The sequence below is a fragment of the Betta splendens genome, chromosome 6 (assembly GCF_900634795.4).
Source record: "Betta splendens chromosome 6, fBetSpl5.4, whole genome shotgun sequence".
In the NCBI taxonomy this organism is placed as follows: Eukaryota; Metazoa; Chordata; class Actinopteri; order Anabantiformes; family Osphronemidae; genus Betta; species Betta splendens.
This window is the reverse complement of record NC_040886.2, coordinates 15,414,478-15,439,615: the sequence shown is the minus strand read 5'-3', so window position 1 is coordinate 15,439,615 and position 25,138 is coordinate 15,414,478. Positions and strand designations below refer to the sequence as shown.

The 25,138-nt window shown below is 49.0% G+C and overlaps 1 protein-coding gene across 3 annotated transcripts in view; it reads left to right on the top strand.

Annotated features, from left to right (window-relative positions):
- Positions 1-25,138, top strand: part of plxnb2b (plexin b2b) — a 163,253-nt gene that overhangs the window by 112,605 nt on the left and 25,510 nt on the right. For all 3 annotated transcript variants that reach the window (XM_029153604.2, XM_029153603.3, XM_029153607.3), the window contains 10 exons: positions 18,402-19,528; positions 19,920-20,108; positions 20,181-20,306; positions 21,059-21,159; positions 22,076-22,202; positions 22,587-22,746; positions 23,121-23,232; positions 23,718-23,829; positions 24,195-24,296; positions 24,954-25,049. In XM_029153604.2, the coding sequence (XP_029009437.1) occupies positions 18,404-19,528; positions 19,920-20,108; positions 20,181-20,306; positions 21,059-21,159; positions 22,076-22,202; positions 22,587-22,746; positions 23,121-23,232; positions 23,718-23,829; positions 24,195-24,296; positions 24,954-25,049 (2,250 nt within the window). In that variant the 5' untranslated portion in view covers positions 18,402-18,403. The remainder of the gene's footprint in view (positions 1-18,401; positions 19,529-19,919; positions 20,109-20,180; positions 20,307-21,058; positions 21,160-22,075; positions 22,203-22,586; positions 22,747-23,120; positions 23,233-23,717; positions 23,830-24,194; positions 24,297-24,953; positions 25,050-25,138) is intronic.

Here is a 25,138-nt window from a genome sequence, read left to right as displayed (position 1 = left end):
CACTCGCTATCCACAGAGGCCCACTCACAGTGATTACTCTGGCTTTTTGCTCTCTTCCACAAGTCCAGTAAACTTTTCCCCATTTGTTATCCAATGTGAAGTAAAAATCAAGGAAGTAAACTTGTCCGTTGTGCGTTATCTCAGCATTTCTATAACAGTAGCTCTTCCAGACAGCCATGACAAGCTATTGATGGGTCTCTTCTCTTCGATCGCCTCAATTTCCCCCTTATGGCAAAACCCTCTCCCCCTCCACCCCTTTCCCTGCCTTCACACCAATTCCCCTCTTCAGGGAAGAGTTCAAACCCTTTGCAGTGGGGAGTTGTCTGGCTCACTGTCAGCTGTCCTCCTCTTCCCCACGAGACTGCAAAGTTCAGATGTTAGAGTGGCTGATTGAAAATGAAACTAAACCCGAACGGAGTGATGCTGCTCTTCTGTGTGCGCAGGATGTTAACATAAGTGAGTGGCTGTCACGCATTTTGTTAGCATCAACACTTTTCTTTGGGCAGCCCTGCGTGGAGGGATTGCCTGTCGCAGGGAGGAGATAGTTGTCAGGGTCGAGTTCTTGCCCTAAGGATGGAAACTAGAGGAGCTCATGTGCCTGCTTTCTTTATTTTCAAAAGATGTGGGGGAGGGTGAAGGGCTGAAGTGGTGCTGGGGGGGGGGGGTCAGCTTCTGGAGCGGACTCCTGCAGATTTGAGCAGTGAAGTGGAAAAAAGCCCCCTTTTTTATCAAAGCTTCACTTTAGACGCCACTTGGTGACTAGTCATTTTTACGGAGAACCCTGTGGCCTGGGCAGGCGACAGTGGCCACATCAATGTTCAAGGGGCAGCAGAGTTAACGGGCCGGGCGGGGAAAGGGGAGGAAGTGCCGTCCATCACGGCTTGAAGGGGAGTCTTGGTAATAGGTGAGACTACTGACAGAAGCAGGAATCGTCCCTATAATCACCTAATGCAAAAGCAAAACCGAGCAATAACAGTCTGTAAACCAGCACATTAGTGTAACAAGTATTAACAAATAGTAAGAACCACTGAGAGTTGGCAAAGGTTCTGTGGTTAACCGATCATGAGTGGGGTCATTATAAGCAAAGTTATCTTCCCCTTCAGGACTGAGAGCATGAAAATAAAAAAGTATTAGACAGAAAAACTAGTTAACTAGTAGTTTAAAGTGACAAAGCGTGTTTTGGGAAAAATAGTCAACAGGTTAGAATGAGGCTTTGTCAATCACAGCTTGTACCAAATTTACACAATACAGATGAAGCTGAGTGAGTTTATAGTGTTAAACTATTAATAATTAAAAGCTTTTATATAAAGCTTTTTGTTTCCCTCCTTGCTTGTTGTCTTTCGGTCATAATTATTTATCGATATTAGAAAACAATTTAAAACCTTGTTTTGCAGGGCCTTGAAAGAGGTTATGCTCAAAATAAACTCATTTATATAACGCTTTGTGCGACTCTGACCCGGTCTGAAGGCAAACGTGTTTCTAGCTGTTCCAAGCAGCCACACTCGAGTGCAGCGTTTAAAGGGCTGCCATTATAAAGAGGGGTAAGGTGAAACAATCATTCAAATGGTGCGTTCTTTGGAGCACTCCTTCCTCCCAGGCATTCATACTGCTGCAATCATTTGTACATATGAAAAGGCAATCATCAGGCGTGGCACGCACATCCATAAAGTTATTTCAGGTGCTCGCTTAACAATGGGCCGCACGCTCAAAAGAAAAGTAACCCCACACAGCACAAACCACACTGTCTTGTTCCCACTTGTTCCTTCCTGCATGAAGCCGACAGTGTTTCCACCACAAATGATCTTCCTCGGGTGAAGGTGGGGGTGTCATCAACCTTTAAGTGTGATGACAGGTCACATGTCATTTGCTAATTGGACTATATGTGAAAACAACCCATATAAATGTCAGCTCCACATTAGCGGCGCGTAACGAGATGCAGAGACGGAAAGGGAAAAATATTAACGACGCGTGGGACCATAAGTCGGATCGCTCTCAACAAAATAAAGTGCGAAACAACAAAAGTGTTCAATTATATATAAGGCCAGGATTTGGCAGAGGGAAGACGACAGCAGGCAACAGACGACCACATGTGAAGAGGTGCAGCGTGAGTGTGCAGGACCTCCCACCTGTCCGGTGGAGGACGTTCTGTCGTGCACTCATCGTCTTAGTCTAAGATTATGAAGCCGTGGGAGGAGGGGCTTTCAGAGAGACATCCAGAAAGCACTTTGCTTGAAACATACGGAAGCCTTTAATCTTCTTCAGCCTCTATTCCCAGTTTACTCTCATTGTGTCTTATCTCTGCCTCTTAATTTTTACATATTTCCGTATCGCCGCCCGTTCCTGTCCTGCCTTCATCCTCTGCTTGCTTTGATGCTCCTCCCCGTTTTTATCTCCCTTCCCTGCCTCGTTCCCTCGGGCCTGTCTGTCTGAACTCTGTCCATTTCCACTGCTGACCTCATAAAGACGAAAGTAAGAGGATTCCACACTCTACGGTGTCAAACAGAATCACACTGCAGCCCAATATAGGATAAAGAGCTTAGATATTAAACATATTACAGCTTTAAAAAACTGGACGTGACGTCCGTCCTGTGGTTGGAAGCGTCTTTATGCTTATTCTGCAGCGTGTCAGTGCGACTCTCATCTAGAAAACATAAACGCTCATGTGTCTGTTTCTGTGCAGTGTGTCAGATCATTTATTTATTCATGAGGAGGCGCAGCATTACAGATGGAATTTAAAACAAAAAACAAACCATCATATGGATAGATGTGTGTCCTCCAGATTTGTGTGACACGGTCTTTTCTGCCAAGAAGCTGATGGGATGTTTTTTTCCTCATTTCTTTTCTTTTTTTAGTTCCGTTTTGTTTTGGTTTCCGATACAGCAATTTAATGAAAAACTCAAAGACCAGGCCGGTAATCCCTGACAACAGCCACGCAATCCCTGATTTGTGATGTTGAGCATGCCGCATTGTAAACAAATCCAGACAGCATACCAGGGAAGCAAACACAGAAAGGATCTATTAAGCTGCCCAAGGTCATTGCCCTTGAGAACACGATGCTTTTTTGCTCTCTCGTATAGAAAGAGCTTCTCCATTTCGCTTCTGAAGTAGAGTCTATTGATAATTATGCAGAACTTGAACCAAACTATTCATTTGTGAAGAGCGTGGAGATAATGGCGGCACCAGGGGATTGGACGGGGCTAAAAACAATTCGTCTGTGCTACCGTGACCCTCCTTTGAACCGTGTCTTTGGAGAAAACGCTTCTTCGCCCAAAGTGTCCAGCACAGATTACTTCGGGCGGCCGCGGTGTCATCTCGGGTTTGGTTTGATTTGTTTGGTTATTGTTCACGGCAGCCGGGGAAACGTGAGCTGAGCCCTTTCTGCCCGTATGTTGGGGTCTGAGAGTGCACGTGTCCCGTCAGAGAAGCCCAGCGTGTCTGTTAGCGGTGGGAATCTGACTCACTGGCAATCTGATACTCCTGAAGGTTTGGCTGCGGTTACTCTGATTCAGTCGTGCATCACTCTCTCTACCGGTCAGCCTTTACTCATCTCCCAGCATCGGACCTATCCTCTTGGTGCTTTAATCTTACCACTCTTCCTTTGGCGTTCGGCATTTGTAATCAATGTTATTTATGGTGATTGAAATTAACCAGGCCTAATCGACACAGTCCACCCACCCAGAGAGAAGCTCTGAATGTGCCTGTCTCCATTAAGTGCCTCCTAATGAAAATTCAGTGTTGATGAGTGGAGCGACTCATTGACTATACCACAGCCAAATGATGATGAGATTTTTTTTTAAAGCAGACTGGTATTGATTTGATCCTTGTGGTTGCATAGCAAAATTTCTACTGGTGTACGAACGTATGTTATTGATTGGGGAATCAGAAAACATGTTGAGTTGTTGTGTAGCAGCTGTTTTTATACTCTCAACAAAGATAATCTCTTCTTCTTTTTTTAATCTCACATTCTGCTTTCTTAGAAATGTTTTCCCCCCGATTCTTCTAAGAGTAAGAATCCACAAGAGACCGGTGAGAGAAGATTGTCACTCATGAGAAAGCTGGTAGGTAGGATTTTAGGATTTCGCTGCCAGTTGGAAGCTTAGGCCAGATGAGTTTCCGAGGAAGATACGGCTACGCGTCGACACCAACACACACGTAAATAAGTGTGTGTCCACAACACTTGAGCTGCAGGCTGACAGTGATTTTAAACCTTAGGAATATCTCCCACGTGAGGCTCCACGCCGCTATGAAGAACTGCACGCCAAGTGATCTAACCTCCTGATCCTTGGTCTGCCATTGCCATGGTAACAATCAGTAGTTACACCCCCCACTCGCCCCTCCGCACTCCTCATCCGTCCCTCCACTCCCACCACTCAGATGTGACTTGTCAGGCACTATTCAGGATGTGGATTGCCAGGCCAACAGCCCAGCGTGTCTCCTGCAGGGGGAGAATAGAACCAATCAAGGAAATGGTCCAGCACCACCGGATGCCACTTATTATTAGCATTACCTCCTTTGCACTCCTACATGTGAAGCTATACAGCTGCTTATTTATTGGCGCCTCTTGATCAAAAACATACTTCACCCTGCTTTGATAAACAAGGCAGAAGAATTGGGTTGGGCCCTTTCTGTCTGTGTCTGCCCTGCAATAATACCTAGATAAAGACGCTGCAGGATTCGATTTAGCCACAGCTAAATCTCCGGTGCACTTCAGTTTCTTTCCACCGATGCATGGCAGCGAATGTCCAGAATACCTGCAAGGCTGTCACCTGCGGAGATCAAGCTCCACATGCGCTGAAATGCCGCTGCCCCACTCAGGAGACCATTATGTGCTCTCTCGATGCTCTAAATTTGCATAGGGGGGGAAAGTTTCATACAAGAACCCGCGATAGATGTGGAAGTGTCCTGCTGAGAGGTAGAGCTGTTTTTTGAGGGACGAAGACTTTGATGTAGTTGTATTTCCAAAGTGGAGGATCTGCTGCTTCTGTTTTGTCCATGTTGTTTGTCATGTCATTAGGGAAATGATTCGTAGATGTTCTTGAATAATTTCACCCCTCAAGCTCTCATGTCAGATGTTTTTTTGATAAGCTATATCTCATTCCTCCCTCGGGTTGTTTAACAATGAGTTACCATAGGACAAGAGCAGCCACAAGACTCCTTTATTAGAATATCATACATTCTTTACAGGAAAGGCAGCATTCGTGTTGTTTCAGTCTGTTCTTCATGAGAACCAGCTGGTGGCTCTTTGGTGTCAATCCACAAATGGCTGCGCAAATGCCACAACAGTGAGTCACGTTGTTTAGTCTTTATCGCCGCACAAATAAATGTTTCCACTTTAGCAGTTATCATCGGTGCGCGACACAAAGAGATTGAGACGCTGCCAAAGCAGCCGCTCGCTCGGGTACGCACGCATGAGAACGGTTTTAATTAGTTTAAAGATGGCACGGACAGTCGTGACATCAGCTACTTGGGAAGTTAAGCCCTGTCTTTATTTCCCTCCTCTATTTGATGAATACTGAGCAGGAACAAAGAGCCGCACGCTTCCTCCGTCTGACTGTACCATCCTTTTGATTTGGGTCTAATTGGGTGCACGTTAGCCTCTGGTACAACAGATAGAACTAATTAGGCTCTTGTGCGTGTAATTAAAACAATGTACCATGGCCAAGCTTCCAGCAGGGTGTGTGTTTAACAATAGCAATTAAGAGTTTTATCACCTGGAAAAATCTTTTATCTGTTTTTTTCATCTGAACATCAAGATGGTTTTTGTGTTTGCGAAGACAAAGGTAAAGTGAATCCTGCCGCCGTCGTCTACCTCTGAAAGGGCCTCTGTGGTGACGGTGGAGAATTAGGTTTGATCCTGGGAGGCTGGCACTTATCAGGAGTGTTGTGATATGGGGGGCTCAGTAACCTCCTCGGAGACTCCTCTTCATTTTCCCTCACCCTCTTTATATTCTCTACTCCTCCCTTCTTCCCTCCCTCGCCATTAAGCCCTGTATTAAAGATTCATATGCACCTACGGTGGATTCACAACACACTTTGCCCCTCCTGCCGCTCTCTCCTTCTCCTTGTTCATTCTGCCCTCTACCTTCTCCCCTCACCCGTTACCTACTCCCCCTCATATCAGTGAATTCCCACTAATAAGGATACTTAGAGTAAATCCTCCCAACTCCCCTTTCCACAGCGGATTAGCGTTCTCACCCTTGGCGAAGAGAACAATTGCTTGAGAGGGGCAAAACAAAAGACTTCCTTGTTGGTGATGTGCTGTTTTGGATCCTGGAGCTTGTTTGCCGTCTTTCTTACTCTCTCTTTCTTCCCTCTGGCTACGACAGGCTGTTACCCGTCTCTCCCTCGTCCCTCGCTGTCTCCCTTATGTCTTCGGCTGCTCTTTTCTCTCATCTTACATGTTTTATCTTCGCCCTCAGCTCCCATTTCTCATTACCAGTTTGGCCATTCATGCGCATATGCTCATCTGACCACTTATGGATGTGTTTTCCATTAATAAATCCCTATGTGTGGCTGAAGCGAATGTCGTCCTTCAGACCAACTGCCGCTAACAACTGCTTGCAGCCATTTCCGCTGGAGTAAATACAAGTTTTCAGTATACAAATGTCTTTTCACCTCACTAAAACCAATAGGAGACACAACAAGTTCATATACATGATGAATGGCTGATACAGGCATTTATCCCTCCGTCTTAACTCACTCTATCACACATAGAAATGAGGCAGCTCACACTGGCCCCACCGGAGTCTTCTAGCAATTAGGCAAGTGCCAGAAAAACACATTAATCTAGCTATTATATCTAGCCTTGTTAATTTATAGTTTGGTTGGAGAAGCTCACTCATTAATTGGCTGTGTTGGATGACACACAGTGAAATTACATTTGCATAGATCATTTTTAAATTGCCACCCAACATCCAGCTGGGAGCAATGCTGAGAATAAACCCCTTTGGTTCTAAGTGTTTGCTTGTTTGGTGACGAGGGGGAGCAGACGTGGGGGGAAAGGTGTCTGAGAGAAGTCGACGGGAGCCGCGGGGCGTTTAAGCTGCACTTTGCGGTAGCCATCTCGCCCACGAGTCCATACAAGCAGAGAAATTGGCTGTACTCAGCAGACCAGGACGGAGATAGCGAGTGGCGGGGGGCAGAGGGGGTGGCAGGACGGGCACCCGAGCGGGAGGGGGCAGTCTATTCCAAAAGGACTCTCGAGTTTCATTCCAAAAAATTGAATCGTCAATTTCCATTCAGCCGACTACTCTGCAGGATTGGAAATGAATGAGTGTCAGGGCACTGGTTGTCCTGGAAATAGAGGTGAGCCCTGGAGTGAAATTCAAGGTGTGAGCGCGTGGGTGTGCTGGGAGGGAGGAGTGGGTAAGTGGTAGAGGAGAAAGAAAGGTGGACTAGAATCAGGAGTGAAATTGAACACAGGGCCTGACCTTGGCGTACTCCGCTTTGCGATGGCCCGGCTGATAATTCCTCTGGCTCGAGCCGCGCAGACTGGCAGCTTTGGTGTGACCCAATCCGGGGGAAGGGACGTCTGTAATTATCAGCAGAAGGCTCAGGAGATAAAGAGTCTGAATTGTGGGCTTCGCTGGCAGACATCAGCGCTATCTCGCGCTCCAACTCCGCGCTTGTCACCAGTCGCGGCAGCGTCATGGCGGCGCCCGCGTCTTTTTACAGGGGCCTGCTGCGTGCGCCAGTGTTAGACCCCCCCCCCCCTCCCCGCGCCAACATTAATCCACACTTTGATGTTTGGGCGCCTCCACACCAGCACATCTGAAGTCGGGATGTGACAGAATGTCACCGCACTCACCTGACATGAAAGACACGGTCGCACCTTTAGAGCCGAGGCGCAGATGCTATCGCCGCGACCGCGGCCCCGTAACGCAACCTCACCGCGCTTATCAGGCCATCTGCAACTTGATTAAAGCACCTTATTTCTGGCGGAGGGGGGGGGCTCGCTCCTCCCTGACCTTTGTGCCACCGCGTTTGATTAGAAACGGTGATCAGCGGGGGACAGAGCAATTAATCAGAAACGTAATAAATAGGAAAATGTAATCGTCGCCATCCATCAGGTGCAAAGTGCATGTGTGGATATGCATCGCATCATCGTCTCAGGTGTGAGTCAGGGAAAATAACATGAAATTGAAGATAACGCGTAAGAGCAGAGTAAATGAAATTAGTTGCTGAACTCTGGGAATATCATCCCTCAGCCTCCTCTGGTGCTGGCAGCGGTAATGTTCCTGCCTTTAACCATCTCACTAATAGGTAGAGTCCATTTTTCCCGATAGTCCATTTTTTGTGTCACAGAGAGTTCATTTTTTCTAATACGTAGAGTCCATTTTTCCAGGATTACAAGTGGTAGTGGTTGGGGGGGGGGGGGAGTTCTACGTGCCGTTCATGCCAATAAGCATTCAACAATCACTGCAGCTCCAGGTCCTTATAGCAGCTTCCTGGGGAAGCGGGCAATCATGGCTGCATTAGGGCTGTAGTCTGGACGGGGTGTAGGGACTCTTTGTGATATATTGTTCCATTTTCCACCACCACGGCCGCTCTAGACAGGTGTGTGCGTCAGGACTCATGGGGTACACAATGGATTCACAGGGAAATTAATAGCAGGTTTTAGTATGTGGACATTAGACTCCTTTTAGAATGGGTTTGTACAGCGCGTGAGTCACAGTTGTCACACACAAACACCTCCGTCCGCAGACCGAGCCTGTTGGCTGCAGCGGGGCGGCGGTGGAGGAGGGGGGGGAGTGAGTGGCAGCCCCACAGATCATCTCTACGATTTCAAACTTAATTAACCCGGGCGTCGCGCCACGCGTCTGCCAGCCCGTCAGCGCTGAGTGGCGGCGCACTATCTCCCCGGAGATCCGCGCCGATGACGGGGGAAGAAAGACAAGGAAGGAGGCGAGATAGGAACCTGTCCCGCCGCCGCCGTCGCACAACTTAATCCACAGCAGCCCGTCACCGCGTCCGTCTCCTTTCTCTCACGGCGCACGCTCAGACGCCAGGCTGCAGACACACCAACAGGTACCGCTTCATGAGAACTGCACAACACCTTCAAATTGCTCGTTTCCTCTGGTTTTCTGGGGTAGAGGTTCAGGAAGTCAACAAATATTCACCTTGAAATAACTGGAAACGATGATTCTTGAGCACGTCTGCTTAAACACAGCTGTCGTAATTGATCTGAGAGAGTCGGACCTGAAAAGCAGCCGGCCGTTTTGCTTACAGCGTCTGCTCCTACACCGGCTCCTTAAGTGTAATTTAAAAAGCCCATGAATATAATTTGGCTGCTAACTAACTGTGCCCTGAGCTGTTGCACTGCAACAAACCCATAAGCGGCGCCTCGCTACCCCCCCCCACCCACCCCTCAGCCGCTCCCCAGAGGCCTGAGTCAGACCCGCTGCCTTTCTGTCTGTCTGCGCTGGGAGATCACGGAAGTGCAGACTCAACCATCTCCACCGTCAGAGGGGGAGGTCGGCGTGCCCACGGGGCCTGCGCTGAATTCCCACAACCAACGAGGAATTTAAAAATACCTCCGCTTTGCTGTTTCTCATGCAAAGACAGGAAACCTAGACAGGAGATTGATTGGTGACAGTGCTCTCTGTTTCTCTAGCCTTTGCTTTTTAAGTGATTTCCTTCTTTGGGCTTTTCTTGCAGTTTAGTTATAAAATCTCTCTCTCTCCTTCTCTCATGCTTCCTTCTCTCTCTCTCTCTCCTCCCCCCCACCTTCCTCCCCCAGCGCCCTGTCTGTCTGGCCATCTCATTTAAGTCAGTGACATTTGATGTGAAGTGGAGCAGGCCCGAGAGCTTACAGCCACTGACTCATAAAAACACACATGCGCACGGAGGCCTTGATGTGGAGGGAAAGGTCAGGCCTAGTCTCCAAGGGCCTAATCACCCACTCTCATTGAGTGGCTCGCTCGCTCAGTCACACTTGATTGAGTGTGTGTGAGCCCGCGTGTGCGTGTGAGAAATGTGATCGCGGGTGCGAGTCCGCCGGTGCATGTGGGCGAGAGCGGCAGCGATGGAGCTTCGGCGGTGATTGGTGCGTGCGAACGCGTGTTTAGCAGCAAATGCGCGCTCTTGACTTGGGAACATACGATTAGCAGACGACGGCTTTGGGTCAGGTGACACACACACACACACACACACACACACACACACACGGGTCTTCTGCCTGGACATGTGGTGTAATCAGCAGCCCTATCAGGGGAACCGTGGGGCTGTAACAGGCTCATTAACTTCTCCCTTAGACTTTTTAGAGAGGGAATCGACCAAGACGAGTGGGCCGCGATCCTCTCCGCTCCTAATATATTCCATTCATCGTCCCATTCGACGTTACCGGGCGCGTGCGCGACGCTCCTCTTCAAGCCTCTTTCCCTCATCAGCAGACGTTGATTTCCGGCGACGCTCGCCTGGTTCAGAGCAGCGGGGATTAAGTATTAAAGAGCCTCAGCTGCTGTGGGGCTCCTGTAGCTCGGTGTTGGGCCACCGCGGCCTGATAATGGTGTTTGTTTAGCCATTAGTCAGGCCCTGCTTAGCAGCGCGCTCCCCTCTGGCTGCAGCGGCGCCCACACGTGATGGATGAAGATCACGAGGGTCGGCGGATGAAGGGACGAGGGTTTTGATGGCATCGGGAGCGTTTGGTGGGAATGTGTGACTCTAAGTAGAAGTGGCAGAAGCAGTCCCAGCATATTTGGCTGTTCATTAATATCTGTGAGAGATAGAGGAAGTTAGGAGGTGCTCCCGCGTTATGAATTGAGGTTTTGCGTCGAGGCGTACGTACGTTTTATCAGCGTCTGCCCTTCCTGTGATTAGTTTTCATCGTCCAACTAATTAAAAAGTAGCCCAGTCTATTTCCTCCTTCACAGCCAGAGGAAAGTAATACTTCTCCCTGAAAGCTTTTTAATTTTATGATTCATTTTGTGCAGCTCATTTAGCCGCTACCTTTAACGCTGCAAACGCGACCTTTCGTCCATATGCCGAGGAGAGCCGACTAATCTCCGGGCCGTTACCTGAAAGCTGTTAGTCATTCCCGAAAGCTGGAATCGTTCCGGACCTCAGCCGACGCTCACATCCACACATTTTGAGTCATGTTGACAAGTGACAGGCACCTGCCAGTTCGCACAATGGAGCTATTGAGACTTAGTCAGAAGCGTGTGTGTGTGTGTGTGTGTGTGTGTGTGTGTGTGTGTGTGTGTGTGTGTGTGTGTGTGTGTTTGCCTTCCCCCCTTCTGTTCTTGTCTTTTACAGTCTTGATCATCTCTCTTTCTTCCTGCCTTCTTTCACAAGGTTACTTCTGTTGCTTCGTCTGTTCTTGCAAGTCTGGACCGAACCAAAGAGGCGTCTTCTCTCGCAGCTGGTGGAGACGCTCTTTTTCTTTCTTTCCTAGGGCGAGATGGGAAATTTGATATCGCTTTCATCCCGGTGTTGTGCAAACCTGGCGCACAGCAGATTAGTGAATTCTTCTTATAGTTGACTCTTAAATGGATGTAATTATCTAGACATTTGTGAGAGACACCTAATCATATCGTTAAGGTATTTTGGTTGCACTCGACAGAAACATGCATCCACGCTCTAACATGACATCAGTGTTACTCTCATCTTTTCTTTAATATCCAGAGCAACACTCACTGGCCTCGTCTTCCTGTCCACTGCCCGTGTGGATCCCTTTAGGAGGGCAGGCGAGCAATCAGTCAACATAAGATCCGTATTCCCCTTGAAACCAAACGAAAGCTGGGCACTGAGACTAAACCGCATTATAAGATACCTTCATGGCTAATTGGCGTTTATGCTGGTGAAGTGAAATCATTATAACCAATAAGGTGTGTAATGGATTCCTTCCCAGCAGTCAGTCTGGCCGCCTGACTTCTTAATTGTGGCTGCATGTGTGTTGGAACGTGCCGTGCGTAAGTGGAGTGCGCTCTGGGAGCAGGCGAGCGCCTCAGGGCGGAGCCGAGGAGCCGCCCTGCAACTACATCAAGCAGGGATTTAAGGCTCTGCGTGGAAGCAGGCGCTGGAGCTGCCGAGGTGCCCCTGAGCAGGACACTGAATCAACATCACCTGTTCTTGAAAATGAAAGCTGAGCCGCGAAAGTCCCACAAGCCATGAATTAATGCGTCCTAAAGAAGTGAAAGTCCTGAATTGGAAGAGAAGCCTACTGGACAGAAAATGTATTAACATCTTAATGAAACAAAAAATCAAAAATTAATGTAATTATGAATGGACGAGCTTTGTCTTCAGGACTCAGCTGGAAACCTCTATTTTGGGCACTTCTTACTCTGAACAATCAATTTATTTAGCATTTTTGCTGTGGGGGAGCGTTTTTCATATGCAGTTCCACGATTGGATCTCAGCATATCTGAGTGAGTCAACTTGATTAGTGAGCTTGTGTTTGCATGGCAGCCCCTAAAACTGTGTGTGTGTGCGTGCGTGCGTGTGTGTGTGTGTGTGCATCAGCAACCGTCTGGATGTGGCGGCGGTGTCGGAGGAGCCGCTGGCTCCTGAAAGTAGCTTTTCTCCGTCGGGCCAGGCCATTTAATCAGGTTCCCCACATCCGCCAGCTGTGTCCACACAGCAAACAGCCACTCCGTCCCGCTGGAGCGCGGCTCCTTCCAGCTGGGGGCGGGAGAGGCCAGTTAGCATCGGGAGATTAGTCCGAGCTGCCGCCGTCCAGACCCGGAGAGGTCGCGCGCGTGTTTGTTCGAAAGACAAACAGAGATGGAGAGATTATAAGCGACACCGGGGTCGGCTGCCGAAAGGTCCGGCGGGGCGCGCGTCCGCGCCTGTCGCCGCACATTTGGATGCGCGTGCGGCTCAAGTGGCCCGTGTGCGCCTGCGGTGCGGCGCTGGAGTGTCCAGCTGGCGGAGGGGAGATAGCGAGAGCCTCGGAAAATGGTGACGGCGCGGGGAACAGACACGCGAACAGCCGATCGGCCCTAATGAGGAGGAGCGCTGTGGCTAAAAGTGTGTGTGTGTGTGTGTGTGTGTGTGTGTGTGTGTGTGTGTGTGTGTGTGTGTGTGTGTGTGTGTGTGTGTGTGTGTGTGTGTGTGTGTGTGTGTGTGTGTGTGTGTGTGTGTGTGTGTGTGTGCGCTCTTGTCATAGATCACAGACAAACATACGCAAGCAGGCGGAGGAACTAGAACACACTCGTGCAGGAGTGGGACTCACCTCCTTGGGTCACGGGCCAACTCTAAAGGTGTTAGCATATTTAGGCCAGAGCGGCCGGATCCCAGTGAAATGGACCGGGCCCATCGCCCCCCGCCCCCCCACCCCCGGCTGCTGCCCTGCATACAATGGCTGGGCTGGCTGCTTTGGTGAGCGCGGCTCTCCCAGTCAGTCAAATTGAAATAAATGAACTGCCAGCCCTGACGGCAGGGTAATTGTTCATATGGAAATTGGATTGCCGTCGTCACGCGGGCCTCCCATTGCAGCTCGTGAAACAATTTCACTGCGAGGATGCGACAAGTGCGTTCGCGTGTCAGGAGGAGGAAGGAAAAAAAAAAAAATCGCAAGATAGGAGAAAAGAAAGAACGAGTTCTCCACACTCTCCCACTTCATGTTTCATCTTTAACAATGCTGCCTGCTCTGCCTCGCCTTCCCTCGGCGGCGTCAGGGAAATAAAGGACGAGGATCCGCCCCTCATTTCCGGCTCCTTGTGTCGCTCCTAACCCACATTGTCATGTCGCCTTGTATACACTTTATCGGGCCTTTTCAGCGACTTGCACGCTGTGAGGGAGACATGGGGAGATTTGATTCACAGCATTAACCCCTGGTTCACCCCCCCCACCCCCCCGCTGCCCGGTCCACAGGCCTCCAGGGACGCGCAGGTAATTTAATAGCGGCTCACTTTTATCAGTGTGTAACACTGAAAGCAGCTCTGGTGGGAAGTCGCCCCCCACATCAATGTCAGACCCCTGGCATGTGTCAAAGCCAGCTCTCCGATAAAGAAATAGCTGAATATGAGTGATCACAGCGTGTGGTGATATCCTATTATGTTTTTGAGCTAGTGTGTGAGTTTTTTTTCCCGTCCTATCAGTTTTCTTTCCGTGTCTGTTTAATGAGTGAGAGAAGCAGTCGTGCCGGTTCCAAACCTGCCGGGTCAGCAGCAGTGGAAGTGTTTGTGGATGTGATCTATTTAATCACGGCGCACGCGTTTCCCCGTCCCCTCTCTCTCCTTTCTGATCCCTCGCTCGCTCACGCGGGCACGATCGCACGCTTTTTCCTCCCGGTCGGCGTCGGCGTCGCCGCAGCAGCGGTGGCCGCGGGCGCCGAGGTGTCAAAGAAACACAGCGTGGCGGTTTGAAGAGGAGAGCGTCCGTGTGGCCAGAGTGGGATTACCCTGTCAGCACTTCAAGCCGCGCCGGCGCACGCATCTCTAAGCCTGTGTGTGTGTGTGTGTGTGTGTGTGTGTGTGTGTGTGTGTGTGTGTGTGTGTGTGTGTGTGTGTGTGTGTGTGTGTGTGTGTGTGTGTGTGTGTGTGTGTGTGTGTGTCGCCTGTGTGCTCACCTGCCATTTTTTCAATTATCGGTCATTTTCCTCTGCTGAGAGCTGCTTCTCCTGTCCAGGTATGTCCCGACTTGTGGAGGGGGAGTGAGAAGCTGTAGTTGTCAACAAAGGTGCAGACCGACAAAGACACAAACACACCTTCATGTGCTGCTTCCCAGTCCGTGCACACACGAGCTCGACGGTTTCTGTCCTAATGTTTATTTTTATCCAAACAAAGAAAAGCATGTTTTGATTAATTGAACCGTGTCTGTGCTCTTTGTTCATTTTTCTTCTAAGGCGAGTGCATTGACTCCGACTCCTTTAGTTCAGCAGTAGTTCCCTGCTCTCCCTATTAAAGGATGTACTGTAAGAGTAGTGTGACATTCCGTATTTGTGGTATTGTTTTTTTCTCAACTCAAGTCAGACTGAACCAACCCCTCGCCTCCTCTCTGGTATTGAATCAATATTGTATCATGCCAGCTCCTAATTAGCAAGTTGCCTTCGTTTCCAGCAAGCATCAGTTCACCTGCTCAGTTAAAAGCCGGTAGTGACCACAGATCCAAACAGTCGGTCATTCACACGGTGACATTTAGTGAAGCAAGCAAAGCTGAACGTCGGTGCTAAAACATCTCCACAGCTTCCTGTTGTGATTGTCAAATCATTATTGCACGTGCAGTCTTTTAACACGGAAGTAGCGCTGCTGAGCTGTGAGGCTCCAGTATAGAGCTGCGCTGCTAAAAGCCACCGCTCCGGATGCTAACGAGGACAGACCCATCGACTCTATGAAGCAAAATGTGCACAGAAGGATGAGATTTGTAATTTGATCTGTCGGCCGATGGCGATCAATAAGCTTAAATTCAGCTGTGTCATACGCGAGATTGAATTTTCAGACGGTCCCAGCCTCGCATGCAAATGGTGCGTTTCATTATTACTTATCCCAGACCATAGGAGGCTTCATTAGCTCCAAGCTGATGCGGCGCGCAGCCTCTAAATTTAGCAGCTCTTATTTATTCGCCGTCGCCACGTGTTGGATTTACCCACATGCCACATCCTCTTCCAGCAGCGCAGAGACTTGTTGAGACCGGAGAGGTGGGCCGGTCTGGGGAGAAATGGGCCTCATTCCACCTGCGTCACCCCCACCAGACGTCTGCCTCTCTTCAACTCTTTGAAGCCTCTTTAATTCCAGCGTTCAGGATTAAAGGCATGAAAAAAGGATGAAAAGTGATAGAAGCGACATGAGGAGACATCCTAGGAGAGAACAGGCTCCTTTGAAATATGTTAAGAATTTCGTTTGCACTGACCCACAATGCAGCATCTGAGGGAAATTTGCGTGGCACTCTCTTTTTCTGATCGGGGGCTGGCTATAGGATTTGCATGAATAGGAAAAGGACCCTTTGAAGTCATGGAACTGGAGTTTTCTGCAACCTAAATGAGCACCTCTAGACAATTGTCCTTGCCTTGTGCATCACAGTCTGAGGAAGTTGTTTTGTTTCATCAGACGTCAAAGGAACCGAGTCATTTTATGTCACAGCAACCGCTGACATAATCCACCTTTAGTGGAGCATCTGTGTGTGGTCTGCGTCGTGGCCGAGTGAACCCGGACATATAGATATGAGCTTCAGTTACCGGTGCTATTTGCATTGACCGTGTTTGGACAGCGTCCTCGTCGTTGCAAACAGGAGCAGAAGACGAACTCTGCAGCGTCGAGCAAACAGCTGTGTGTGTGTGTGTGTGTGTGTGTGTGTGTGTGTGTGTGTGTGTGTGTGTGTGTGTGTGTGTGTGTGTGTGTGTGTGTGTGTGTGTGTGTGTGTGTGTGTGTGTGTGTGTGTGTGTGTGTGTTCAGAAGAGAGACGATGCACATTACAGGTGATGCAGAGTGGTCAAAACTGTTCCTGTCAACAGACCGATATAAAGCAGACTGTGAAATGCATTAAAATGTAATGAGACGGAGATTTGTCTTATTGCATTTACAGAAACCCGCCTCTGCCAAATATAGAACAAAACCCGGAGCAGATATAGGTAGAATCGGTACAAGCGGCGCCTTCTTTATCGCAGGCTTTACACTCAAACGTTCAGTTCGCTGTCTCTTACATAATGTTGTTTGAGATTTCTCTTTTTGCTTCAGCACAAGACCATCTGCAGTCGAGCGCCGGCGTCTTACGAGCTATTGCCAAAAGGCAGCACTGCCCCAAATATGCCCAGAGAAAGGCTTTGTGAAGCTCACTTTCACACGTGCATTTAATTCTGTGATCAAATTTAAGGGAATTTTTCTGTCTCTCCATCTCTGAGCATTTTGCAATTTGCCCCCACTCTCGTCTCGGTGTGTGCTGCTCGTGTTGTCGGCATCTTGTGCTGTTTTTGTGATGATTCCCTGAAAAGTCTGACATAAAAGTGAGTTATTGTGGATCCTCGCTCAGCTCTGAGACTCCAAATACCTCGGAATTGATGTTTTGTTGCTTGCTAGCCGACATGAGTGTACACGTGTTCTGTTTTTTTTTTTTTTTTTTGTCAGCCCCCCTCGTGCGCGGCCGACACCCCGACAGAACGGCCGCTGCCCCTCCCTGGTAATTAGAGCTGTGAAAACCCAGCACATGCATTTCTGTCCTGAATAAGCACAGACGGGGATTTTATTACCCCATTCCAATTTTAATGGAAATATTTAAGTCTATGAATTGAAAAGGGCAAGCGATGTTAAAATTGGCTGGGCGGGGGGGGCAGTAGATGGAAAGCAAAATAAAATAAAATCGTCAAAGCAAGTAGTGGGCACTTTCATGCAAATGGGAGTTGCCCCTGAAATGAACAGGCCCCCACCTCCAGGCAACGTGTGTAATCAGACCACCCCCCCCCCCCCCTTCAGGGACGGCAGGTTAAGGTTCTAAAACACAGCTGGGCTGAAAGTTTCACCAGGGGTGTTTGACAAGTGGCAGGACGGAATCAGAATCGGGACGCCGTCGAGAGAGCGAGCGAGTGACCCACGGGTGCACGCTGTTCACCGGGACGCGCCGCGGCGCCGTCCGCGTCGTACAGGGACGCCGCGTCATCACGTTTCACGCCACAAAACGCATCACTTCCTGTGCACATCTCGCTCGGAGGAGTCGCTGAAAGAGAGGAGGAAATCAAAATGAAGCTGGAATGGATCCAAGCTTTTTAAATAAGCCTTTATTGTGTTATGGTTTTGAAATCTAGCTCTTGGCCTTAATCTGTATTCACCCCCACACAGAGCACTTCTCTTTTTTTTCCACCAGTGATCATTTCTGATATTAAGTCAATTAAATCCAAAATAACACGGCCTTTATAGAACTGGAGCAGGGAGTTGAGTCACACGCGAGCAGCTGCGCGGTGCACTCCTGGCTCCGCAGGTTTCCAAGTAGTTTTACACAAGGAACGAAGGATGATGCGCTTCATTAACCCCAAACACAAAGAAAAAATCACTTTCTAATTTAGTCCATGCGTTAACACGAGTAGTTTAGGTTTTTACGGGTCCCTGTGAGACGCCTGCCTTCACCCGACTGCCGCGTGGGTGAGTGGGAATAAACGGTGCCGCTCACAGCAGAGTCCGTTGCTCCTGTTTAACCTACACACACACCTTGAACAAACTTATCATATCGAAGTCTGTGTTTTTTTTTCCAGTACAAAGATATTAAAGATCGATTTTCGAGTTTTGCTGTAAGATTTTAAAGCTTCGCACACGTTAAATGACTGAATTTACTCACATGGCTCAAAGGGCCACAGACATTTCAGGCAAATACGGTTTAAATAAATCATGAAAGTAAAAACAAATTAAGATTAAGTGTGACACTTTACAGCAGAGTGTGTTTGTGCGCGAGTCTCTCTTTGCTAAAGTGATGCTGATTGTTAATGCACATTAAATGCCATTAATAATAAAAGGACTCTGTCTTTCTGTTGTCCCCAGAGATGGAAAGCTGGGTCTCCCTCCTCCTCTTCCTCTGCCGTTTGACTGTACGAGCCCAGGAGGCGAGCAGCAGAACCCCAGTCTCAGAGTTCTCCTCCGAGACCCCCATCAACAATGTGCTCCAGGACCCCCAGACTGGTCGCATCTACTTGGGAGCCGTCAACAACATCTTTCAGCTGGGGCCCTCGCTTCGACTGGAGGCTCGGGCCGAGACGGGCCCCAAAGAGGACGCCCGGACCTGTACCCCCCCGGCCTCCGCCTGCCAGGACACCAAGCCCATGCCCAACCTCAACAAGCTCCTGCTGGTGCACCCGACCAACGGCTCGCTCATAGTCTGCGGCAGCCGCTACCGAGGCATCTGCTCCCTCCTCAATCTCACCAATGTGGAGCAGCAGCTGTATTACAGCGACAATAAAGGAGAGAGGACTTACGTGGCCAGCGTAGAGGACAATGTGAACGTGGTGGGCGTCATGTCCACCTACGTCAAAGATGGAGAAACCTTCAGAGTGTTTCTCGTCGGTAAGGGCTACGGAACCCTGGACAGTACCAAACTCATCAGCACGCGGATCCTGCAGGACTTCCGGGACTGGGTCGTGTTCGAGAGCATCATCGAGGCGTCCACGGTGCAGACGATGCCGTTCGCTCCCAGGTACCTGCACGACTTCCGCCACGCCTTCAAGGAGGACGGCTTTGTCTATTTCCTGTTCTCGCGGACCCTCGATGGCTCAGACAACAAGAACCTGACCTTTGTGTCGCGTCTGTGCGAGGACGACGACCATTACTACTCCTACACCGAGCTGCAGTTGAACTGCGGCTCGCGCAACCGATACAACAAGGTCCAGGCTGCGTTCGTGGCCTCCCCGGGGAAGGAGCTGGCGCGGGTCATGACCGAATCGGGCGCGTACGGGAAAGTGGTGTCGTGGAGCAAGGTTCTGTTCACGGTGGCGAGTCCCGACGGCGACGACGGCGACGCCGCTCTCTGCATGTACCCGCTCCACTACATTAATGAGAAGCTGGTGGATATCATCAGCGCCTGCTACAGCGACTCGGGCAAAATCGGCAGCTTTCCCGCGGTGCACATTCCCTACTCGAGCAAAACGGAGGAGTTCTGCACGTCAAACATTGCAGTAAGCGCGTGTTTTGTGTCAGCTGAAGTTTTAAAAAGTCTGTTTGAAATAAATGGGCGTGTTTGAATTCCCTGTGCTGTAATCAATAATGCACATATGTGTCACCGTTTACTTTAATGTCCCAGTGTTTTGAATATCATTTGTACTGTTCTGTTCTAAATCTCTTTATTCTGCCTCCATATTCTCCTTCCTTCTCTGATCCCAATCCCCTTAGCTCATCCAGAGTATTACTAAATACTGGCTAAAAGCAGAGCGTGGGCTCAATCTGTCTCCTAAAAAAAAAGGATTTTCATTTTTACATACATTTTAAGAAAATCCTAAATCAATTTTGAACTCAGGACCTGTGAACGGTTGTTCAACTAAAATGCTGATATATTTTGTGCCATTACAGAAAGACCTGTTGGAAGACTTCAAGTGCGGCGCGGACTTCCTGCCGTCCCCTCTCGCCAGCAAGCCGAGGTTCGCCCTGGTGGCGCCCGCCGTGCTGACCATGCCCAGTCTCCTCAGCGCCGTGGCCGTCACCGTGGAGAACGACCACACCGTCGCCTTCCTGGGCAACAGCCGAGGAGACGTCTTCAAGGTTGGACTCGTCTCCGGGCTGCGGCTCTTCTCTCGAAGCCGCGCGGCGCTAACCTCGTGTTGTCCGACCCAGGTGCACCTGACGGATCAGCCGTACGTGTACAGCACGGTGCCCGGCGACGCGGCGGGCGAGAGGGTCAACAAGAACCTCTTCTTTGACCTGAGCCACAGCAGCCTCTACGTCACCACAGAGAAAAAGGTGCGCTTGTCTCACACGTCTTTAATCACATATCAATGTGTAAAATCTTCGGCACCACACGTCAGATATGAAGATGTTCCTCATTTTGAAGAAACACCAAAGTATGTTATTTGTCAAGGTGTGACCTTTATCATACGCAAAAGAGGAAACCAGATCCAGCCAAGCTTAAAAGTCAGTGCTTTGGCTTCACATGTAAATAGGTCATGTGCGTATTTGTGTGTCTGCGTCTACCAGTTGCCTCCTCATCCTCACTGGGCAGGGCCACTGGGTTCGGGGTCTGGAGCAGATAATCGTGCAATCACACGAGAGCAAAGCTCGGGCTCCTCCCGCGTCACACCTGGTCCTCGCCACGCGCCGCGCTCCGACGCGGTCGTCGGACCGTCATTATGGAAAAGCGACATGGAAAGCGACATCTGAGAGCTTCGGCGAGGGCCGGGCCAGGTGTTGTTTACAATCAGGCGAGCACTTAGCAGGAAGCGTTCAACCGTAGCGAAGAGTGTAAGAATCAAACGTGGTCCTCGCCGCTGGATCCAAAAGCGTTTAGCTTCTAGACAGAGGCAAACAGTTTTACTAATTGCACATGTGGAGCAGAAATCGGAGACCATGTGCTGCGACATGACTTCTTACTTTCACTCTACCCACCTGCAACAAACCAAGCAGCATTTCTGTCTCTACTTAAAAGGCTTCGTGTTTCGTGCGGGGTCTCCCCCAAGGTGCACTGTTTGATCACATGTCACGTCGTAACACTCCAGATCACCAAGGTGCCGGTGCAGACGTGCCTGGAAAAGGACGACTGCCAATCATGCGTGGAACTGAGGGACCCGTACTGCGGCTGGTGCGTCCTGGAGGGCAGGTGAGGATCACGCGAGCTGCAGTCGCAGCGCCTCCCACCAGACTAGCACAAACACCCACGCATGCAATTCCATCTGCAAAACACAGCGGGGTGTTTGTTCCGTGTTTTATTGCAGACACTTTTAGTATCCCTCTGTGTTTATATTCCATCTCCCGTTGTCCGTGCAGCCGTAAGGAATTAAAGCTGTTTGTCAGCCTCACGCAGGGAAGGCAGTATGTGCAATTTACTCTCATCAGCCTATATTTGTCAGGGTCTGGAGCACGCGAGGAGACGCGTGGATCATGTACTGTATTTCACAGGCACCGGGATTGATTTGGGTTTGGAGCTGGTTGAAATGTGGCATTTAACATCCGCTTGTTATCTGTTTTTCAAAGAGGCCATAAAGTTGTCATATTGATTCAGTCATAAAAATAACTGTTAGACGTATTAGTTTGCTTTTCTTCCTTTCACTCATTCCAAGTCTCTTTCTGTTCACGTCGTGGTGGAAAAATATCACATTATCGTTATATCAGATTAAATCTCAAGTCGTCAGATGTTAAATTAACAAATGTCATTTGACTTGATTTGACTCTGATTCCTTTGAAAATCAGCTTAACTTTATCATGGAGACAAAGAAAAGCAGCAAATCCTCACTGGAACAAGGTGACATGTGGCAGCTTTCCCTAAAACTAACAGATGTAGGTGCGTTCATTAATGGTTGTGACTCATCTGCTGTTGCAACAGACGATTAATGACCTTCATAAGAACCGGGATTTTGGAATTCGTCCCACGCACTGATTTAAGTCGAGCTTGTTATTCACCGACATACGTTGAAAGTCTGTTAGAATCTATGGGCTCTTTGTGTCTGAGGCCCCGCGAACGCGTTGAGGGGATGCGGCGCCGGGGCTGATGGGAGTTGTTCATCTTTCGTCTGAAGGTGTACCAGGAGGTCTGAGTGCCGACGGGCAGAGGAGAAGAATGGCTGGCTGTGGAGCCCCAGGCAGCAGTGTGTCAAGATCGTCTCCTTCTATCCGCCGAACCTTTCCTGCAAAAAGACGGTGAAGGTAGAGCGCCGCTTCTCCCCTCACTCATCCCCTTTGTTCTGTCTGCTCTCACTCAGCGCCCCGCTTACGTACGCGTCACACAAACACTCGCAGCCTGAGTAATAAACGGGTTCCATTTTGAATCAGAGACCTGTGCTCTGTGTCGTCCTGCATTGTATTGATCCATCCAGAAAACTCCAAACTGGCTTATTATAACTGACCCGGTTGATTGTACTCAGCTGAAGATGGAGGGCCTCTCCTGTGCGCCTCAAGTAGTTTTTTCTTTCTACCTCTCTGTCCCTCTCTTTCTGACTCACTTCTGTATTTCCAGCAACATTTTCTCTTGAAACAATGCACCCAGCGGTTCTTCTATTCAGCCTGTTCCGCACGCTGCTCTCTCTCCAGGTGAAGATCAACATTCCCTCCCTTCCCACCATCGGAGCCTCCGATCGTCTGACCTGCACCGTGCGGTCCTTCCACAGCGTCGGCAGCATGTCCGAGTCCGGCCAGGTCTCCTGCGATCTGCCCCACCTGTCGCACATACCACAAACACCGGACGACCAAGGTGCGTTACACTGAACAACTCTGTCACACAAATATCTGTTTAAAACTAATGGTGCGGAGATGCCAGAGTAAAAGAAACAAATTTCCCAGCTGGGTTTGTTTTTTGATTTGTTGTTCCTCAATATGAGAAACTAATTCATGAAATATACCGTGAAGCCTTTTTGAAAGTAGTCCATTTGACTAAATGGTTTTCAAGTACATTCATTCATAACAAGAATGAATGTGCTTGAGATTTTCCTGTTTAATAAGAAATGTTTTTCTTCCTATATTATCTTCAAATTCACCATCAGATATTGCCACACTTGTCACCAGCTCGAAGCCTTTGAGATCCATAATAAAACTCTGATTTTAACCCTTGAACCTCTGGGCTCTCAGACTTCGTGGCCGTGGCCATCAGGGTTTTCGCCAACGAGACGGTGGAGCTGGCGTCTCGGGAGTTCAAGTTCTATAACTGCGCCGCTTCAGTGAGGAAATCTGAGAACACACCGTGAGTCAGACTCTTAATCCATCAGTTCTGCTCTGTCACTCACTGAAAACACACAGTGACACTGAACACAGCATCAGCTGACAACCTTGATGTAAATGCATCACCTTGCATGAACAGATGAGAGATCAAGGCTCTGTTTGTAAATTGTGATGCATGGTGGTTTTGAATGCACCTCTTGCATTTTCTCCCCTCTTTTTATTACCAAGCTCAGGAAATTGCCTCAGTTTCCTTTTCATTAATCAAAAAATGAAAGTCGATCTCGCCACCCCCCCCCCCTTTCCCACTTTTTTCTTCATTTCTTTCATGCCGAGGAACGTGTGATGAACGAGCTTTGCTTATGTGAAGTGGTACAGATCCATTTTGCTGTCAGCGGCATGGATTTTTGTGCTGGACGCTCTTTGATGAGTTTGCATGTTTTAGGTTTTTTGTTTGCGTGTGAACGTGTGGGCGCGTTTTCACATCGCCCTGTGCGTGTGCGTCCTCAGATGCATGTCGTGTGTGACCAGTCAGTGGGGCTGTCAGTGGAACACGCTCGACCACACCTGCAGCGACATGGATGACAACGTCGTGGGCACCAACATCATCAAGCATCGCCAGGTTTGTCACATTAACGGTTAAGGTGTCAGTCAAAGGCTATTTCCCCTGATAGAGTTTTCATGGTGGGTGGAAAAGGTGTATGTGACTTCTGGTAAGCTCCATCTAATCGCGGCATGTGATGCAGCATCTAAGGGATAAAAATTCCTCCTTAAAATTAATAAGAAACCTGAAATCCTTGTATCAGCTGCCACCATCTTGCATGACAAATGTTGCAGGGTGGAGGATATCAATTTACAAGTCAGCAGATGTTCCCGCGATACACTTATCTGTCGCCACAGATGAGGGTGTCCGTTAAGTGGCTGCCACATTTAAAATGTAAATGCCAGAAAGTGGGAGTAACGGATTTGTTTTGATGCCTTTTTTAGGGAGCGAAGTGTCCTCAGTTCGAGAACCCGGACCCTGTGCTCATTCCCGTGGGCTACAAGACGCGAATCAGCTTTGAGGGGATCAATTTGGACTTCTACCAGGTAAAATGGCACAGGCGCCGAATTTAAGCCACTTCTGGGAAACCTCCAAGCTTTGTTTTGCCCAGGTTGGCCACAGGTTTTAACCAGACTCCAATTGCAAAGAGCAGGTTCTCACAAATCGGCAAAAATAAATAAAGGCTTTACTTACAAATGAAACGCTGCGATGAACTGAGTGAAGACAAATGTCCTCATATTGTCCTCACATGAGTGTTTAACTCCATATACATCCTTATGAGGGAGCTGCTAAACAGCATTAGACGACATTATAAATTCTTATTATGTGCGGACAGAAAAATCTATAAACTGTAGAAGGATGGAGAGCCCTTCATTTGTTAATCGTCTGATTTATCTCAAGTCCTCATATATAAAATCTATTTACTATTGTTGCTGATGAAAGTCATTTTGCAGAAGATCACTTCATACCAACTCAGTGTGTGGCACTAAGACGTGTCCGTGCCGTTTCACTTGTTTGACCAATATAGTGGAACTCACGCAGGCGTGCGAGGAGGAAGGTAAACGGCTTGAAAATGCCTTTTTCATCGCTCCGTCCAGACGCTTACACTGGAGTGAGGAGCGTGTGGTCTGTAGCACTTCCTGCTCTGCAGCAAGGGGGCGAAGCGGGAGCGTAGCGTCACACCATGTGCCTTGTGTTGCCAGAGTCATTCCTTCACCATCGGCACCGAGCTGATGAGGAACGCGGAGGAAGACGTCAACTTCGAGGAGGGGCTGTTCTACACTTTCAGCGGGTTCAACGTGAGTGCGGCTGCTTCCACTTTCTCCACGCTCGCCTCGAGTTGACACTTGATGCTCCCCTGTCTGGCTAATTGTTCTTTCACCACGCT